Here is a 13,801-nt window from a genome sequence, read left to right on the forward strand (position 1 = left end):
TTACCATTTTTTAAAAGCCTTATTTATAACCTGATAAAACTTCCCCAGATATTTCTTCAGTGAAAGCAATTTTCAGATTTGCCCATTTTCTCACCTAAAATTAGGACTTGTGTGACGCACAGCCATTTAACTTAATGTATATTTCTGATTTGGGAACAATGGAACAGAATAACAGAGTTGATAGGTATCTTGAGGTCTAGTCCAGGGGTCTCCAACCTTTTGGATTTCAAACACATAATTTTAAATCCCGTGGACCACTAATATGAATTTTGACTGACAGTGTCTTGCTGACATTGGTAGGAAAGTCAGTCCCATATTCCAGAGCTGCAATAGTCACAGGAGTGGCCCTTTGGTCATCCCGAAGCAACTGCTCCTTGACCCGGGTGCACCAGCCTGCCATGGACTGGAGGAGCTGCTCTGGGATGAACAAAGGGCCAGTCCTATGACTACTGCAGTTCTGGAACATGGGACCGTCTTTCCCACCAATGTCAGCAAGCCACCCTGGAGTGGATTTCCCTCCTTTTCCCCCACCCCGCATTGGTCTTACCTTCCAGTTCCGGCTTGCGTGGTCTACTCAAGGTTTGTGGTCAGTCGAAGGGTGGGGGCCAGCGGGTGCTTTGAAGGGTACATTGCGGACCACCAAAATTTTCTCACGGACCACCAGTGGTCCCCAGCCCACTGGTTGGCGACCACTGTCCTAGTCCAATTCCCTGTTCAGACAAGAAACCCTATAATGTTTCAGATAAATGACTGTCCAGTTTCTTCATAAAAACCTCCAGTATTGGAGCATCCACAATTTCTGGAGCCAAGTCATTCCCCTGATTAATTGTTCTCACTGTCAGGAAATTTCTCTTTAGTTGTAAGGTTGGTTCTCTCTGAATAGTTTCCATCCATTGCTTCTTGGAACACTGCTATCATGTCACGCCTTAGGCCTTCTTTTCATGAAACTAGACATACCCAGTTCCAGCAACTGTTCTTTATATGTTTTAGCCTCCAGACCACTAATAGGTTTTATTGCTCTTCTCTGTCCTCTTTCTAAAGAGTCTAAAGATCTTTTTTTACATCTGGCAAACAAAACTGGATGCAATATTCCAAGTGTGGTCTTACCAAGGCATTATAAAGTGGTACTAACACTTCATGTCATCTTGATTCTATCCCTCTTAAAGTAGCCTATGATTCTGTTGAGGGTTTTTTGGGGCAACTGAAGCATAGTGCTGACTCACATTTAACTGGTTGTCCACTAGGACTCCAAAATCCCTGTTGCACTTACTACTGTTGAGCCAGGTATCACCTATTCTATGCCAGTGCATTTGGTTTTTCTTTCCTAAATGTAGAACCTTACATTTCTCACTGTTGATTTTGTTTTGTTAGATGGGGCCCAATCTGTCAATCCTTCTGTATCTCTGAGCTTATCTTCTGGAATGTTGGTATTCCTGTCAATCTGGTCTGCAAATTTGAAGAGTTCCCCTTCTATCCTCTTGTCTAAATCAATGATGAAGATGAACAGATTTTGCGAATCCTCCTGTTCTGTTCTTTTTTCCATGTCCAGGAGGGTCTTGTGTCCTTCGAGGAGGTGGCTGTGTATTTCTCTGAAGAGGAATGGTCTCAGCTGGATCCTGACCAGAAAGCACTGCATTGGGAAGTCATGCTTGAAAACCATAGGAACGTGGTCTCTCTGGGTAAGAGTTTTCTGGTCCCCAATCAAGAAGAAAGATTATGGTTTTTTTTATTTAAAAACCACTGATCAGATATTGTCTCCTGGGAGGGAGAAGGAAAGGATCTGGCCTTGTCATGCTCCAATGTCTCTTTGCTTAGATGCTTTCTATGCCATTTCTTATTGTATTGTCCTATTTCTATTTGAACTTCTCTGTGGAGGCTGAAAAGAAAGAGGTGGGCTTTTATGTGTCTTCTGGAGGTCGTATGAGACGAGTATGTTGTCATTTGTCTTCTGAAATCTCCCCAAATTGTGTGAGAACAGAACTTTCACCCCTAGGCCATGGAAGAGCATTCTCCCAATCCACTGGAAGCCGGAAACAAGAAGTTCCAGGAGGCCACGCCCACCGTGGCCATGCCTACCCAGCAACCGGGCAACGAACCGGTTGCTGGGATTTTTGAATCCCACCCGATTGTAGAGTACAGGCAACCTCCAAGTTACAACAGTTCACTTAGCGACCATTCTAAGTTACGACCAGCCCTCCCCCAAGTACTGGAGACCCAGTCCTGAAATTATGAGTGTTGCAGCACCACGGCCATCGTTTACACTTATGAATGACAGCAGAGTTGCTGCAACGTTCACCCTACCTATTCTCCCACCCTATCCCGCCATGACTTACCATATTTTTCAGACTATAAGACACTTTTCCCCCCAAAAAATTGGGTGGAAATGTCTGTGCGTCTTATAGAGCGAATACGTGCCTCTTTTTGGGCTCTCAAACCCTCCATGTGCTCCGTTTTTGCCCCCAGCCATCCAGAAGCACTCTGCAGGCCAGAAATGGGTCCACACAAAGGGTTTGGGAGGCCAAAAATGGGCCCGTGTTTTGGCATGTAGAATGCACCTGGATGCCGGGGAGGGCAAAAATGGGACGCGCCAAGGCCCAAACCTATTTTTTTCTTGTTTTCCTTCTCTAAACCTAGGTGTGTCTTATAGTTTGAAAAATATGGTACCTTGCAACAATGTGGCAAGCCATCGACTTCAGTGCATTTGTAGAAAAAAGAGGCCTAAAGTAGTGAGAGACACATAAGATCAGTAGTGGGAAATTTAGCACTACTGATCTCACGTGATCTTGTACTATAGTGCTTTAGGCCTCTTGTTCTCTGCTAACCAAGGCCTGCATGAGATCCAGGGCAAAATGCTTTTCAAAGAGAGGGAAGGCCTCTTCATTTTAAAAGACTTTTGCTCTGGATCTCGTGCAGTCCTCAGTCCTTAAGAGAACAGAAGCCTAAAGTATTGCAGCGCTCCAATAAATCTTAAGTTTTCTCCAAATTCCTTTATAGATGTTTCCCTGATTATTATGATTCAAGACAAAAGAAGTGTTAGTACCACTTTATAAGGCCTTGATAAGACCACACTTGGAATATTGCATCCAGTTTTGGTTGCCAGATGTAAAAAAGATCTTGAGACTCTAGAAAGAGGGCAAAGAAGAGCAACAATGATGATTAGCAGACTGGAGACTAAAACAGAAAGATTACTGGAATTGAGTATGTCTAGTTTAATGAAAAGAAAGACTAGGGGAGACATGATAGCAATGTTCCGATATCTAGGGCTGCCACAAAGAAGAGGGAGTCAAGCTATTCTCCAAAGCACATGAAGATAGGACAAGAAGCAATGGGTGGAAACTAATCAAGGAGAGAAGCAACTTAGGACTAAGGAGAAATTTCCTGACAGTTAGAACAATCAATGGAACAACTTGCCTCCATAAGGTGAATGCTCCAACACTGGAAGATTTTAAGATGTTGGATAACGATTTGTCTGAAGTGGCGTAGGTTTCCTGCCTAAGGAGGGGTTTGGACTAGAAGACCTTCAACCTCCCTTCCAACTCTGTTATTCTATTCTATTCCTTAACTCAAAACTGATTCTGAGTGAGATTTGCATATATATATATATATATATATATATATAGAAAATTGTAAAGAAAGATATGTTTTCTAGATATTTTCAAAGCTTTCATGACTCATGAATATAGAAACGATCATGTTTACATCACACCACTGCAGACATGTAAACATATAACCTAATAGAATTTTGGAGAAATTCAGAAGGAAATTCACTTGACTTTCTACACTTTGATCTTTTTCTCTAACCTCACTGTCATTTTCATTTCCCTTTTGCTTTTAAGGTAATAATGGGCAGGAGAGTCAAGATTCCTCTGAACTGTCCCAAGTGATCAATGCTAAAGATGGAACAGAGAACTTTGGAATTCGAATGGAATTCGAAAGCCATGAGAGAAACCAGTCAAAGAATTGGAATCAGGAGAGCTCATCTTACACTGATGCTCCAATACAAGACTTTCTTGCCCAAGAAGAGAAAATAAGGAAAAAATATACTGGAAAAAGTGTGAAGCTATTCAAAGGTAAAGTACAAGTAAATGAACACTATTTAACCCAAAACAAAGGAGAAGATGCTATAAGAAGATACAACGGACAAAATTACAATGGGACATTCATTCTCTCTCTTGGGAATAACTTCCTTACAGCTCAGAAAGTGATTGACACAAAAGAGAAGCCTTATAAATGTTCAGAATGTGGAAAATGTTTTAGAACAAGCACGCAACTTACTATCCATAAAAGGATCCATTCAGGAGAGAAACCATATAAATGTATAGAGTGTGGAAAGATGTTTGCTCATAGCAGTAATCTTGTTTCCCATAAAAGGATCCACTCGGGAGCGAAACCATATAAATGCATAGAGTGTGGAAAGACCTTTGCTCATAGAAGTACACTTACTTCCCATGAAAGAATTCACACAGGGAAAAAACCATATAAATGCATGGAGTGTGGAAAGACCTTTGGTGAAAAACGTAATCTTATTTCCCATAAGATGATCCACAAAGGAGAGAAGTCGTATAGATGTATGGAGTGTGGAAAGACCTTCAGTGAAAAACGTAATCTTATTTCCCATAAGATCATCCACACAGAGGAGAAGCCATATAAATGCATGGAGTGTGGAAAGACCTTTGCTTATAGTAGAAGACTTACCATCCACAAAAAGCTCCACACAGGAGAGAAACCATTTAAATGCGTAGAGTGTGGAAAGACCTTTGCTCTGAGCAGTAGACTTATTATCCACAAAAAGATCCACACAGGAGAGAAACCATTTAAATGTATGGAATGTGGAAAGACCTTTGTTTTAAGAGGTAATCTTATTTCCCATCTGATGATCCACACAGGAGAGAAGCCGTATAAATGTATGGAGTGTGGAAAGACATTTACTCATGGCAGTGGACTTAAAAGACACAAAATGATCCACTCAGGAGAAAAACCATACAAATGCATGGATTGTGGAAAGACCTTTGCTCTGAGAAGTAGACTTACTATCCACAAAAAGATCCACACAGGAGAGAAACCATTTAAATGCATAGAGTGTGGAAAGACCTTTGCTCTGAGCAGTAGACTTACTATTCACAAAAAAATCCACACAGGAGAGAAACCATTTAAATGCATGGAATGTGGAAAGACCTTTGCTCTGAGCAGTAGACTTACTATCCACAAAAAGATCCACACAGGAGAGAAGCCGTATAAATGCATGGAGTGTGGAAAGACGTTTACTGACCGCAGTGGACTTACAAGCCACAAAAAGATCCACTCAGGAGAGAAACCATATAAATGCATGGAGTGTGGGAAGAACTTTGCTCGGAGCAGTGACCTTAGAAGCCACAAAATGCTCCACACAGGAGAGAAACCATTTAAATGCATGGAGTGTGGGAAGAACTTTGCCCGGAGCAGTGGTCTTAGAAGCCACAAAACACTCCACACTGGAGAGAAACCATTTAAATGCATGGAGTGTGGAAAGACTTTTGCTGAAAGAGGTAATCTTATTTCCCATAAGATGATCCATACAGGAGAGAAGCCGTATAAATGCATGGAGTGCGGAAAGACGTTTAGTCATGGCAGTGGACTTAGACGACACAAAATGATCCACTCAGGAGAGAAACCGTATAAATGTATGGAGTGTGGAAAGACTTTTGCTCGAAGATTTAGTCTTATTTCCCATAAAATGATCCACACAGGGGAGAAGCCGTATAAATGCATGGAGTGTGGAAAGATGTTTACTCATGGCAGTGGTCTTAGAAGACACAAAAAGATCCACTCAGGAGAGAAGCCATTTAAATGCATGGAATGTGGAAAGACCTTTGCTGAAAGAGGTAATCTTATTTCCCATAAAAGAACCCACACAGGGGAGAAGCCATATAAATGCATGGAGTGTGGAAAGACCTTTGCTCAAAAACGTAATCTTATTTCTCATAAGATGATCCACACGGAAGAAGCCATATAAATGCATGGAATGTTGAAAGAGTTTTGCTCTGAGTGGTCATTTTCTCATAAAAGGATCCATGCTTGGGAGAAACTATAGCAACAGCCAATTCCACTTAAACTTATATACCATTCCACAATGCTTTACCACACTTCCTGAGCATTATGGTTGCCGACAATCTGGGTCCTCATTTTAGCAACCTCAAAAGGTGAATCAACCATGAATCGGTCAGGATCGAACTCTCAGCTGTGGACAATTAGCCTGTAGTACTGCATTCTAACCGCCTACCTATCATGTCTCTATAATTTTGTACGTGTATGTATATTGTGTCTCTCTGATCCAAATAAGAGAAGGTTGAATCCAACAAAATGAAACTTAATGTGGAGAAAAGTAAATTTTACACCTGGGCAAGAAAAACATTACAGGAAACCTGGCTCAAAAACAGTAACTGTGAGAGGGACCTTGGTAGTCCGAATGGATGATCAGTTAAACATCAGTTACCTATATGTGTGGCAGCAGCCAAAATAATAAGCTAATATAATCCTTGATTATATAAACAGATGTATTGAATCAAAATCACGTGAAGTATTAGTACTGTTTTATAAAGCCTCAGTAAGGCCACACCTGGAATACTGCATCCAGATTTGATCATCACATTACAAAAGAGATGTTTAGATTTTGGAGAAAGTGCAAAGAAGAACAGCTAAGACGATTAACAGCCTGAAGACTATAACACATGAACATTTTCAGGATTTGGGTGTGGCTAGTCTGCAGAAAAGAAGGATTAAGAGTGACATGATAGCAGTATTCCAGTACTTGAGAGGCTGCCACAAAGAGGTGGGGGGCAATTTATTTTCCAAAACACCAGAGGGCAGGACAAGAAATAATGCATGTAAAATAATCAAGGAGAGAAGCAACCTCGAATTAATGAGAATCTTCCTTAAAGTGAAGACAATTAACCATTGGAACAGCTTTTCTTCAGACATTGCAGTTGCTTCATCAATGGACGTTTTAAAAAAGAGACTTTGATAAGTCACTTGTCTGAAAGTGATCCTATAGGAATATCAATAGATCCTGAAATAGTATAGGATCTCCTGCTTGAGCCCAATATGCGGGTAAGGGTGCCATCCCCCAAGAACTTGCATTGGGCTTAGGACTTCAGGCACCAGGGCTCCGTCAATTCCTAGATAGACAAAAGGAGAAAGCTATGTCTGGGGAGGGTGGGGGGTGTCTTTAAAAAGAAAAGAAAAATCTTGCAATTCAATAGTGGATCCAGAAGTGAATTAAAATCTCTCTCCAGCAACTCCCATCTCATCAAATTGGAAGCCCAAAATGTTATCAGTAGATTTTTGTCTAAAATTAGGTGAATTTTGTGTTGGGCCCTAAAAATGATTCATGCCATCTGCTAGTTTGTTTACCTACTAAAAAAATCTATATGAGTTAAAGATGTTTTTAATAAAATGCCAAATTGAAACTTCAATTTTTTACTGATTTAAAAATGCTCTATCAGTTTTGTTGCTGAAATATTTTTTCTCTTCCAGAATTTGCATTTCTTGTTCAAACAAATAGTCACGATTTTCACTTTGTAAAGCCACTGCCTTTTTTTAGCTATTCCACAAAGATCTTTAATGTTCCCAGATGCAAACGGGCTTATTATGAAAAAACAAGCCACACCTGAAATGTTCTTTGTCAGGGTGGCAACCAGATTAAATCCCTGCTTTAAGTTAGAAATAAAAAATTGAATGTTCTTCAGCATTATAGAATTAACAGTTATTAAAAACAATCCTTCAAGAGAAACATTGTTAGCAAAGTATTCTGAGCTGGAGCAGACCTTTTAAAGACCCTCTTTAAAATTAATGGGGGGGTCACCCAGACATCGCCCATTAATCTATCCTAGAATTGTGCCAGTTGGAGCATTTGCTGAAGTGAGGATCAAGAGGAATCCTCCAAGGCTCTGCTGTGATCTTGGGATCTGCCTGATCTCCTCAGTCCTAATTGCCACCCCCTAGTCTTTCCCCAAGGGCCCTGCTCTGAATCCCCGACCCCCTCATTCTGGGCTTGAAAGTGAGAGGGAGATAGGAAGTTTTAGAAGCTAATTCAAAGGGAAATCTCAGAGGAATCCACCAAATTGGAAGGAAAAAGGGGAACTCAGACACAAAATAGGAGATGTAGAAACCAGTCAGTCAAAAAGGGAATCAGATGCCTTTGCATGGATGCTCAAAGCATGAGAAAGAAACAAGGTAAAGGTGGAACCCAAAGGCTGGTGTGACATTATTGGGATCATTGAAATTTTGTGGAAGGAAACACTCAACTGGAAGGTGCAACTGAAGAGATTTAATGTGGAGGAATTGCATAGCAACTGTCCAAAGGAAGTGGGAGACACCTGACAGAAACTTGTAGTTTTATATAAATAAATGTATTATCTACATTCACAGCAGGGAAGACAGGAATATACTGAGGTAAATCAAAAATAGTGCAGAAGAAAAAGGTGGGGAAAAGGGAAACGCCCCTTTTTCCACTTGCAGCAACCAATCAGAGCACAGATCCCCTCTGGAGGGAGCCCCGCCCTCACTCAGCCACAACTGGATGTTTGGGACCTTTGTCCCCTTCTCCAGCTATTAAATTGGATGTTTTCACATTTATTCAAAAGAAAAAGGCCGAAAATGAGGCCATCCTTGTCAAATAACGAGATAAAAGCTAATTTGATTCCTGGCTTCGAGCTTAACTTGGCTGTTACCTATCTACCTCTTTGGCCTGCTTCAAGCTGATACCTCATTTTATCAACTTCAAAGTTACCTCATATGTTGCATATGTACAGTAATGCCATATCTGATCTCTATAAGGTTACCTGCTTTTTGTTTTTACCTCAGGTTACCTCAGCATAGAATAGGGAGACATTACCTCAGACGGTGATTTGAGAAGAGGAGGCAGAATAATACTGAATTCTATCCTGAGGTAAAATTGGCCCGAAAATTGACCTAGGCGCCCAGAAGCGCAAAAGAAGAAACAGGCGGGAAAGGGACGGATGGCCCGTGAGGAGAATCGCCCAAACAGAATCGGGATGAGGAACGAACCACCGGGGGGGAAAAGGCCTTTTATTTCAGATTTTAGTCGGTTTCTCAGGCTGGACAGATGAAAGCAGGCCGTGTGCGTCGCCAATTCGACTTTTTTGATCACCGAGTGGTGGTGTAGAAGGTCCCTGCGTAGCCTTCATTATGGGAAAGGCGGCGCCGGGAAGCAGCACCGCGGGAGGCCTTTTATTCGCGTGTCGGCGTGTTCAGAAGACTCGGGAGGCGGGGCGACGGGGGAATTCCGGGAGTTGAAGTCTCAGAAATTGCCTGTTGAAGGGGCGGGGCGGAAGCCAGAAGGCAGGGCGCGGGACCGGCGGAGGGGCGGGGCAACCGCTTCCGTCGCTAAGCAGGGTCGCCGTGCGCGCTCCTGCGGCCGGAGCGGTGTCGGCGTGAGGTGTGGGGGACCGCGCAGCAGCAGCGGCGGCGATGGCGGCTCCGGGGGTCGCGGCGGCGGAGGTTTCCCCGGAGCGGCTGGCCGAGGTGGAGGCTCTGCTGGCGGAGCGGGTGTCGGAGCCGGTGCGGGCGCGTTGGCGCTGGGAGGTCAACCTGGGACAGCCGAACCTGCAGCGGTTCCGGGCGCAGCTGAGCGAGGCCCGCCGAGGCAGGGACACCCTGCTGGCCCGGGACGCGGCGCTCTCGGAGGCGGAGCAGCAGCGGCTCCAGGGTTTCCTGAGGCTGGAGATGGCGCTGCTCCGCTGGTTCCAGGCGCGCAACGAGCGCGAGGCGGCGCGGCGGGCCCGACGGAGAAAGCCCGTCGGCGGTACGAGTGGAGTGGCCGCGTCTGCCGCGGGCGGCGAGAGGTCTGCTGCGGCACCGCCGGCCCTGGCCAAGGAGGAGGAGGCGGACAAAGAGCAGCCGGTGCCGGCCCAGCCAGCAGCCGCAGCCGCGCCCACCACTTCAGTGGAGAAGGTGACGGCTCTGCGGGAGGCGCTCCTGGGCGTGACGGTGGAGTTGGAGGCGGCCGAGGGCCGGGGGCGGCCGGTGCGCGCCGCGCGGAAGCTGGAAGGGGCCCTGGCGGCGTTCCTGGACGACCGGCTGTGGGAGAGCCTGCGGGAGTTGGGCCGGGCGGTGCGGAAGGAAGGACGCATCCGGGCCCGGCAACTGCTGGCCCTGCGGGAGGCCCTGGAGGAAGAAGGCTGGGCCGAGAATGCCGATGCGTTGCGGAGGGAGCTGGAGGGGCTGCGCACCGGCCTGCAGGAGGCGTCGCTGGAAGGGCTGCAGCCGATGCTGGAAAAGGCCGAGGCGCTGCTGCGGAAGACGGACTGCTGGGAGGTAGCCTGCCTGGAGAAGGGCTTGTGGGCAGGCCCTCTGGAGGAGGCTGAGATGGCCCGGAGAGAAGCCGAAGCCTTTCGCCGGACCCTCCAGCAGGTGCCCCTGGGGCAGGGGGAGGCAGCCCTGCGAAGAGCTGCCCGGGAGGCGCCTGTGAAGGAGGCGCATGTCCTGTGGGAGAAAGCGGCGGCCCTGGAGACGCAGGTGCTGGCCTTCTGGTCAGACACGCTGATGCAGGCGGAGGTGCTGCTGGCCCAGGTGGACTCCCTGAGGAGCGCCCTGCAGAACTCCTCCCTAAAGGAAGCCCTCTGGGAGAAGGTGGAGGAGCTGCAGGATGCCTTGCGGGAAACCACCAGGGAGAAGGTTGGCCTCTTGCCCTTGGACATTTGGGGCAAGAGCCCACGGGAGATGTGCAGCCGCCTGTATCAACTCTGCCAGGATTGGCTGCAGCCAGAGAAGAAGACCAAGGCACAGATGCTGGATCTGGTGATCCTGGAGCAGCTGCTGGCCGTGCTTCCTGCAGAGATGGCCAGCTGGGTGCGGGAGTGTGGAGCGGAGACCAGCGCCCAGGCAGTGGCCCTGGCTGAAGGCTTCCTGTTGAGCCAGGCAGAGAAGCAGCAGCCGGAAGAGCTGCAGGTGAGAGAACACCCTCTCTGAAGCTCTGCATTAATCGAGAGTATCTTTGAATTGAGCATTTTCTCCATTTTTCCCCAGAATATATATTTGGGCCACTTGCTCCATTGTTCCATCTTGTTATGATATGTACAGAATAACCCTTGATTAACAAGGATATGCACATGAAAACATTTATTAGAGTAGTTATGAATAATTATTCAGCCACACACAGGTACACTAAATTGAGTTAAAGTTTACTTTAAGAAATAGCACAGGCCAATAAACGTTTTACAGTCCAAAGAATATCCAATTACAAAGTCTTCTTACCTGTTGCCTTTGTCATTTCCAGTAAACAAAAATATCAAAGTATAAGCACAACAGACCATCTTAGATAGCAACAGAATGTCAGAGAGACAGAATGTCAGAGAGAGCAAGCCATGATCTCTAGCTCCCTCTTATGGCAATTTACAATACAATCAACCAATTGGAATCAATACAGTGATTTTGTCTTAAAGCTACAAACATACATTGTTGGTTTATATATTGCCAACCCAACTAATTCATGGATAGTTTCCTAACATTCCCCCCTTTGGATAGGTCAATATATAATACATTACATCTTTAAACCATAATTCTCACAACACTATGCTTAATTGCACCTTGAGCTTTTGGAAATGATCTGCAATATTATGTTCAGTCATGCAGTATTCTAACTGATTTAATTTATTTTGAACACACTGTCTGATGTTCAAATATCTCAAATCGGTATGTTTAGACCCTGTTTTAACAGCTAAATTAGTAGCCATATTGCAGATTGATTGTCTTCATAAATAATAAACGGATCACGTACAGTAACATTATCACTATACCTGATGTTGACTTACGAGTCATTATATCAGTAGCAAAACTTGCATCAGCATATGCAGTTAACACTAATTCATTACTTGGTTCTAAATATAATGAATAATTCATTGTGTGTTTTAAATATTTAATTATTCGCTTAGCTGTTTGCCAATGCCTTTCATTTGGTTCAGCTTTATACCTAACCAATTGGTTTACACTGTAAGATATATCTGGTCTAGACCAATTACCCAAATATGATAGACTATTGATTAAGGATTGATATATTTCCTTATTAAACATAGGACTTTTGATATCACTATGTGTAAATTCCTTACTCATTGCTGTCTTAGATTTACAATGCTCCATGTTATAGCATTTTAATAATTGGCTAATCTTGGCTTGCCAAATTTTAAAACCTTTATTTGTTTTCACTATATCAAGAACCAAATAATGCTTAATCTCCCCTAAATTTCTAATCCTGAACTTTTTCTGTAATCTATCAACAATATCATTTGCTTCTTGTTCAGTTTTAGTTATAATTGCTATGTCATCCGTAAATAACAGTAATAGAGAAGTTAAACGATATTTTTCTCTTCAGAACAAACAAGGATCGTCTATGCCAGCTTCAAAACCTATTGAAACTAATTCCTTTACAATACATTTATTCCATTCATAACCGGATTGCTTTCAACCATAAAGAGTTTTCTTTAATTTCCAATAATCAGTTTTTCCATCATCCTTTAAATCTAATGGCTTTTTCATATAGATGGTATGTTGTAAAGGTGCTTGTAGATATGCAGTTTCAATATCTACATGGTTTATTTTACATTTATTCTTAGCTGCCCAAACTAATGCTGCTCTCAATGTATTTGCTCTCAGACTAGGCACAAACACTTCAACATAGTCTTTATCTGACTGAGCAAATCCTTGAGCAACTAATCTTGCTTTATGGGTAATAGTCCCATCCACACCAGCCTTTATTTTATACACCCATTTGCAACCTATTGCACACTCACCTGGTGGTAACTTTACATCCTCTTACACCTCTAAATTCTTCAATGATTTTTAACTCCCTATTCATAGCTTCCTGCCAAGCTACCTGATCCTTTGTAGGATACAGTTTTATTTCATTGAAGTTAGAAGGTTCTGTATTAACCTGACATACAATGCTTGCTTGAAATCTGTCAGGTGGACATCTCTCCGTAGTTGACCTCCTAGGCAACTCAGTACATGTTGTTGGCATGCCCTCTTCCTGTACCTCCCCTATCAAATCCTCATCTTCTACAGTCATAGAGGGTTCTTCTATTTATAATTCCTCCATTGAGGATTCCTCCACTATCCTATCATCAATATTATCATTTATCTCCCTGAAAAGTTACAACAATTCCTGCTTTTACCATTGCTTACAGATAGCAAGTTAAATATCACTCTAGGTACATATAACATCGGTAAATGTTCATTAATACATGAGCAATATGTAGTACCTTCTCCAGATGCTCTCAATTTCCATCCATTAGTTAATGATACATGCTGTTTACTCTTTTTCATGTTCACAAACCTCTCTTTACTTTTAGTTACACACTGTGATGCTCCACTGCCAACTACCCATATATCATGGTTTACAGTTGTAGTTGTACTTGATATGGCTAAACTAACATCTTTATAAGCTCTCTGTATATTAATAGCATTATGTTTCTTATCCTTTTTACAGTATCTAGCTATATGACCTTTAGCCCCACAAGAAAAACCTTTCTAACAATATAGGCAATTGAAGACAGTTTTTCTTCCTGTGGTTGTCTTTCTCTCAGTTGATTTCTATCTTGCCTTCTTCTTGACTCTTCTAACAGTCTTCCAGTTATGCCAGTCAATGTAAGTTCATCACTGTTTAAAACTTCCAGTGAAGACACATAATCATCATAAGTTTCATCCAAAGAAGAAAGAATGATGTAAACTTGATGCAACTCTGAGAAAATCAGCTCTTTTTCTCGTAGCTCTTGTAAAGTCCTTTTCATAAACTCCAAATGAGCTAACA

General features: G+C 43.4%; 2 protein-coding genes across 2 annotated transcripts in view; both read left to right on the forward strand.

Annotated features, from left to right (window-relative positions):
* Positions 1-7,451, forward strand: part of LOC148123630 (uncharacterized) — a 36,922-nt gene extending 29,471 nt beyond the window's left edge. Inside the window, 3 exon segments of the mRNA XM_087919169.1 lie at positions 1,550-1,679; positions 3,837-5,976; positions 5,978-7,451. Of these exon segments, the coding sequence (XP_087775295.1) occupies positions 1,550-1,679; positions 3,837-5,976; positions 5,978-6,008 (2,301 nt within the window). The 3' untranslated portion in view covers positions 6,009-7,451.
* A 1,601-nt stretch (positions 7,452-9,052) lies between these two features.
* The window catches only part of LOC113450357 (uncharacterized), a 38,333-nt gene continuing 33,584 nt past the window's right edge, over positions 9,053-13,801 (forward strand). The window contains 1 exon segment of the mRNA XM_087919166.1: positions 9,053-10,947. Within this exon segment, the coding sequence (XP_087775292.1) occupies positions 9,469-10,947 (1,479 nt within the window). The 5' untranslated portion in view covers positions 9,053-9,468.

The sequence above is a fragment of the Pseudonaja textilis genome, unplaced genomic scaffold, assembly GCF_049901715.1.
Source record: "Pseudonaja textilis isolate UNSWEBS1 unplaced genomic scaffold, rPseTex1.2 PTEXSCF34, whole genome shotgun sequence".
Taxonomy (NCBI): domain Eukaryota; kingdom Metazoa; phylum Chordata; class Lepidosauria; order Squamata; family Elapidae; genus Pseudonaja; species Pseudonaja textilis.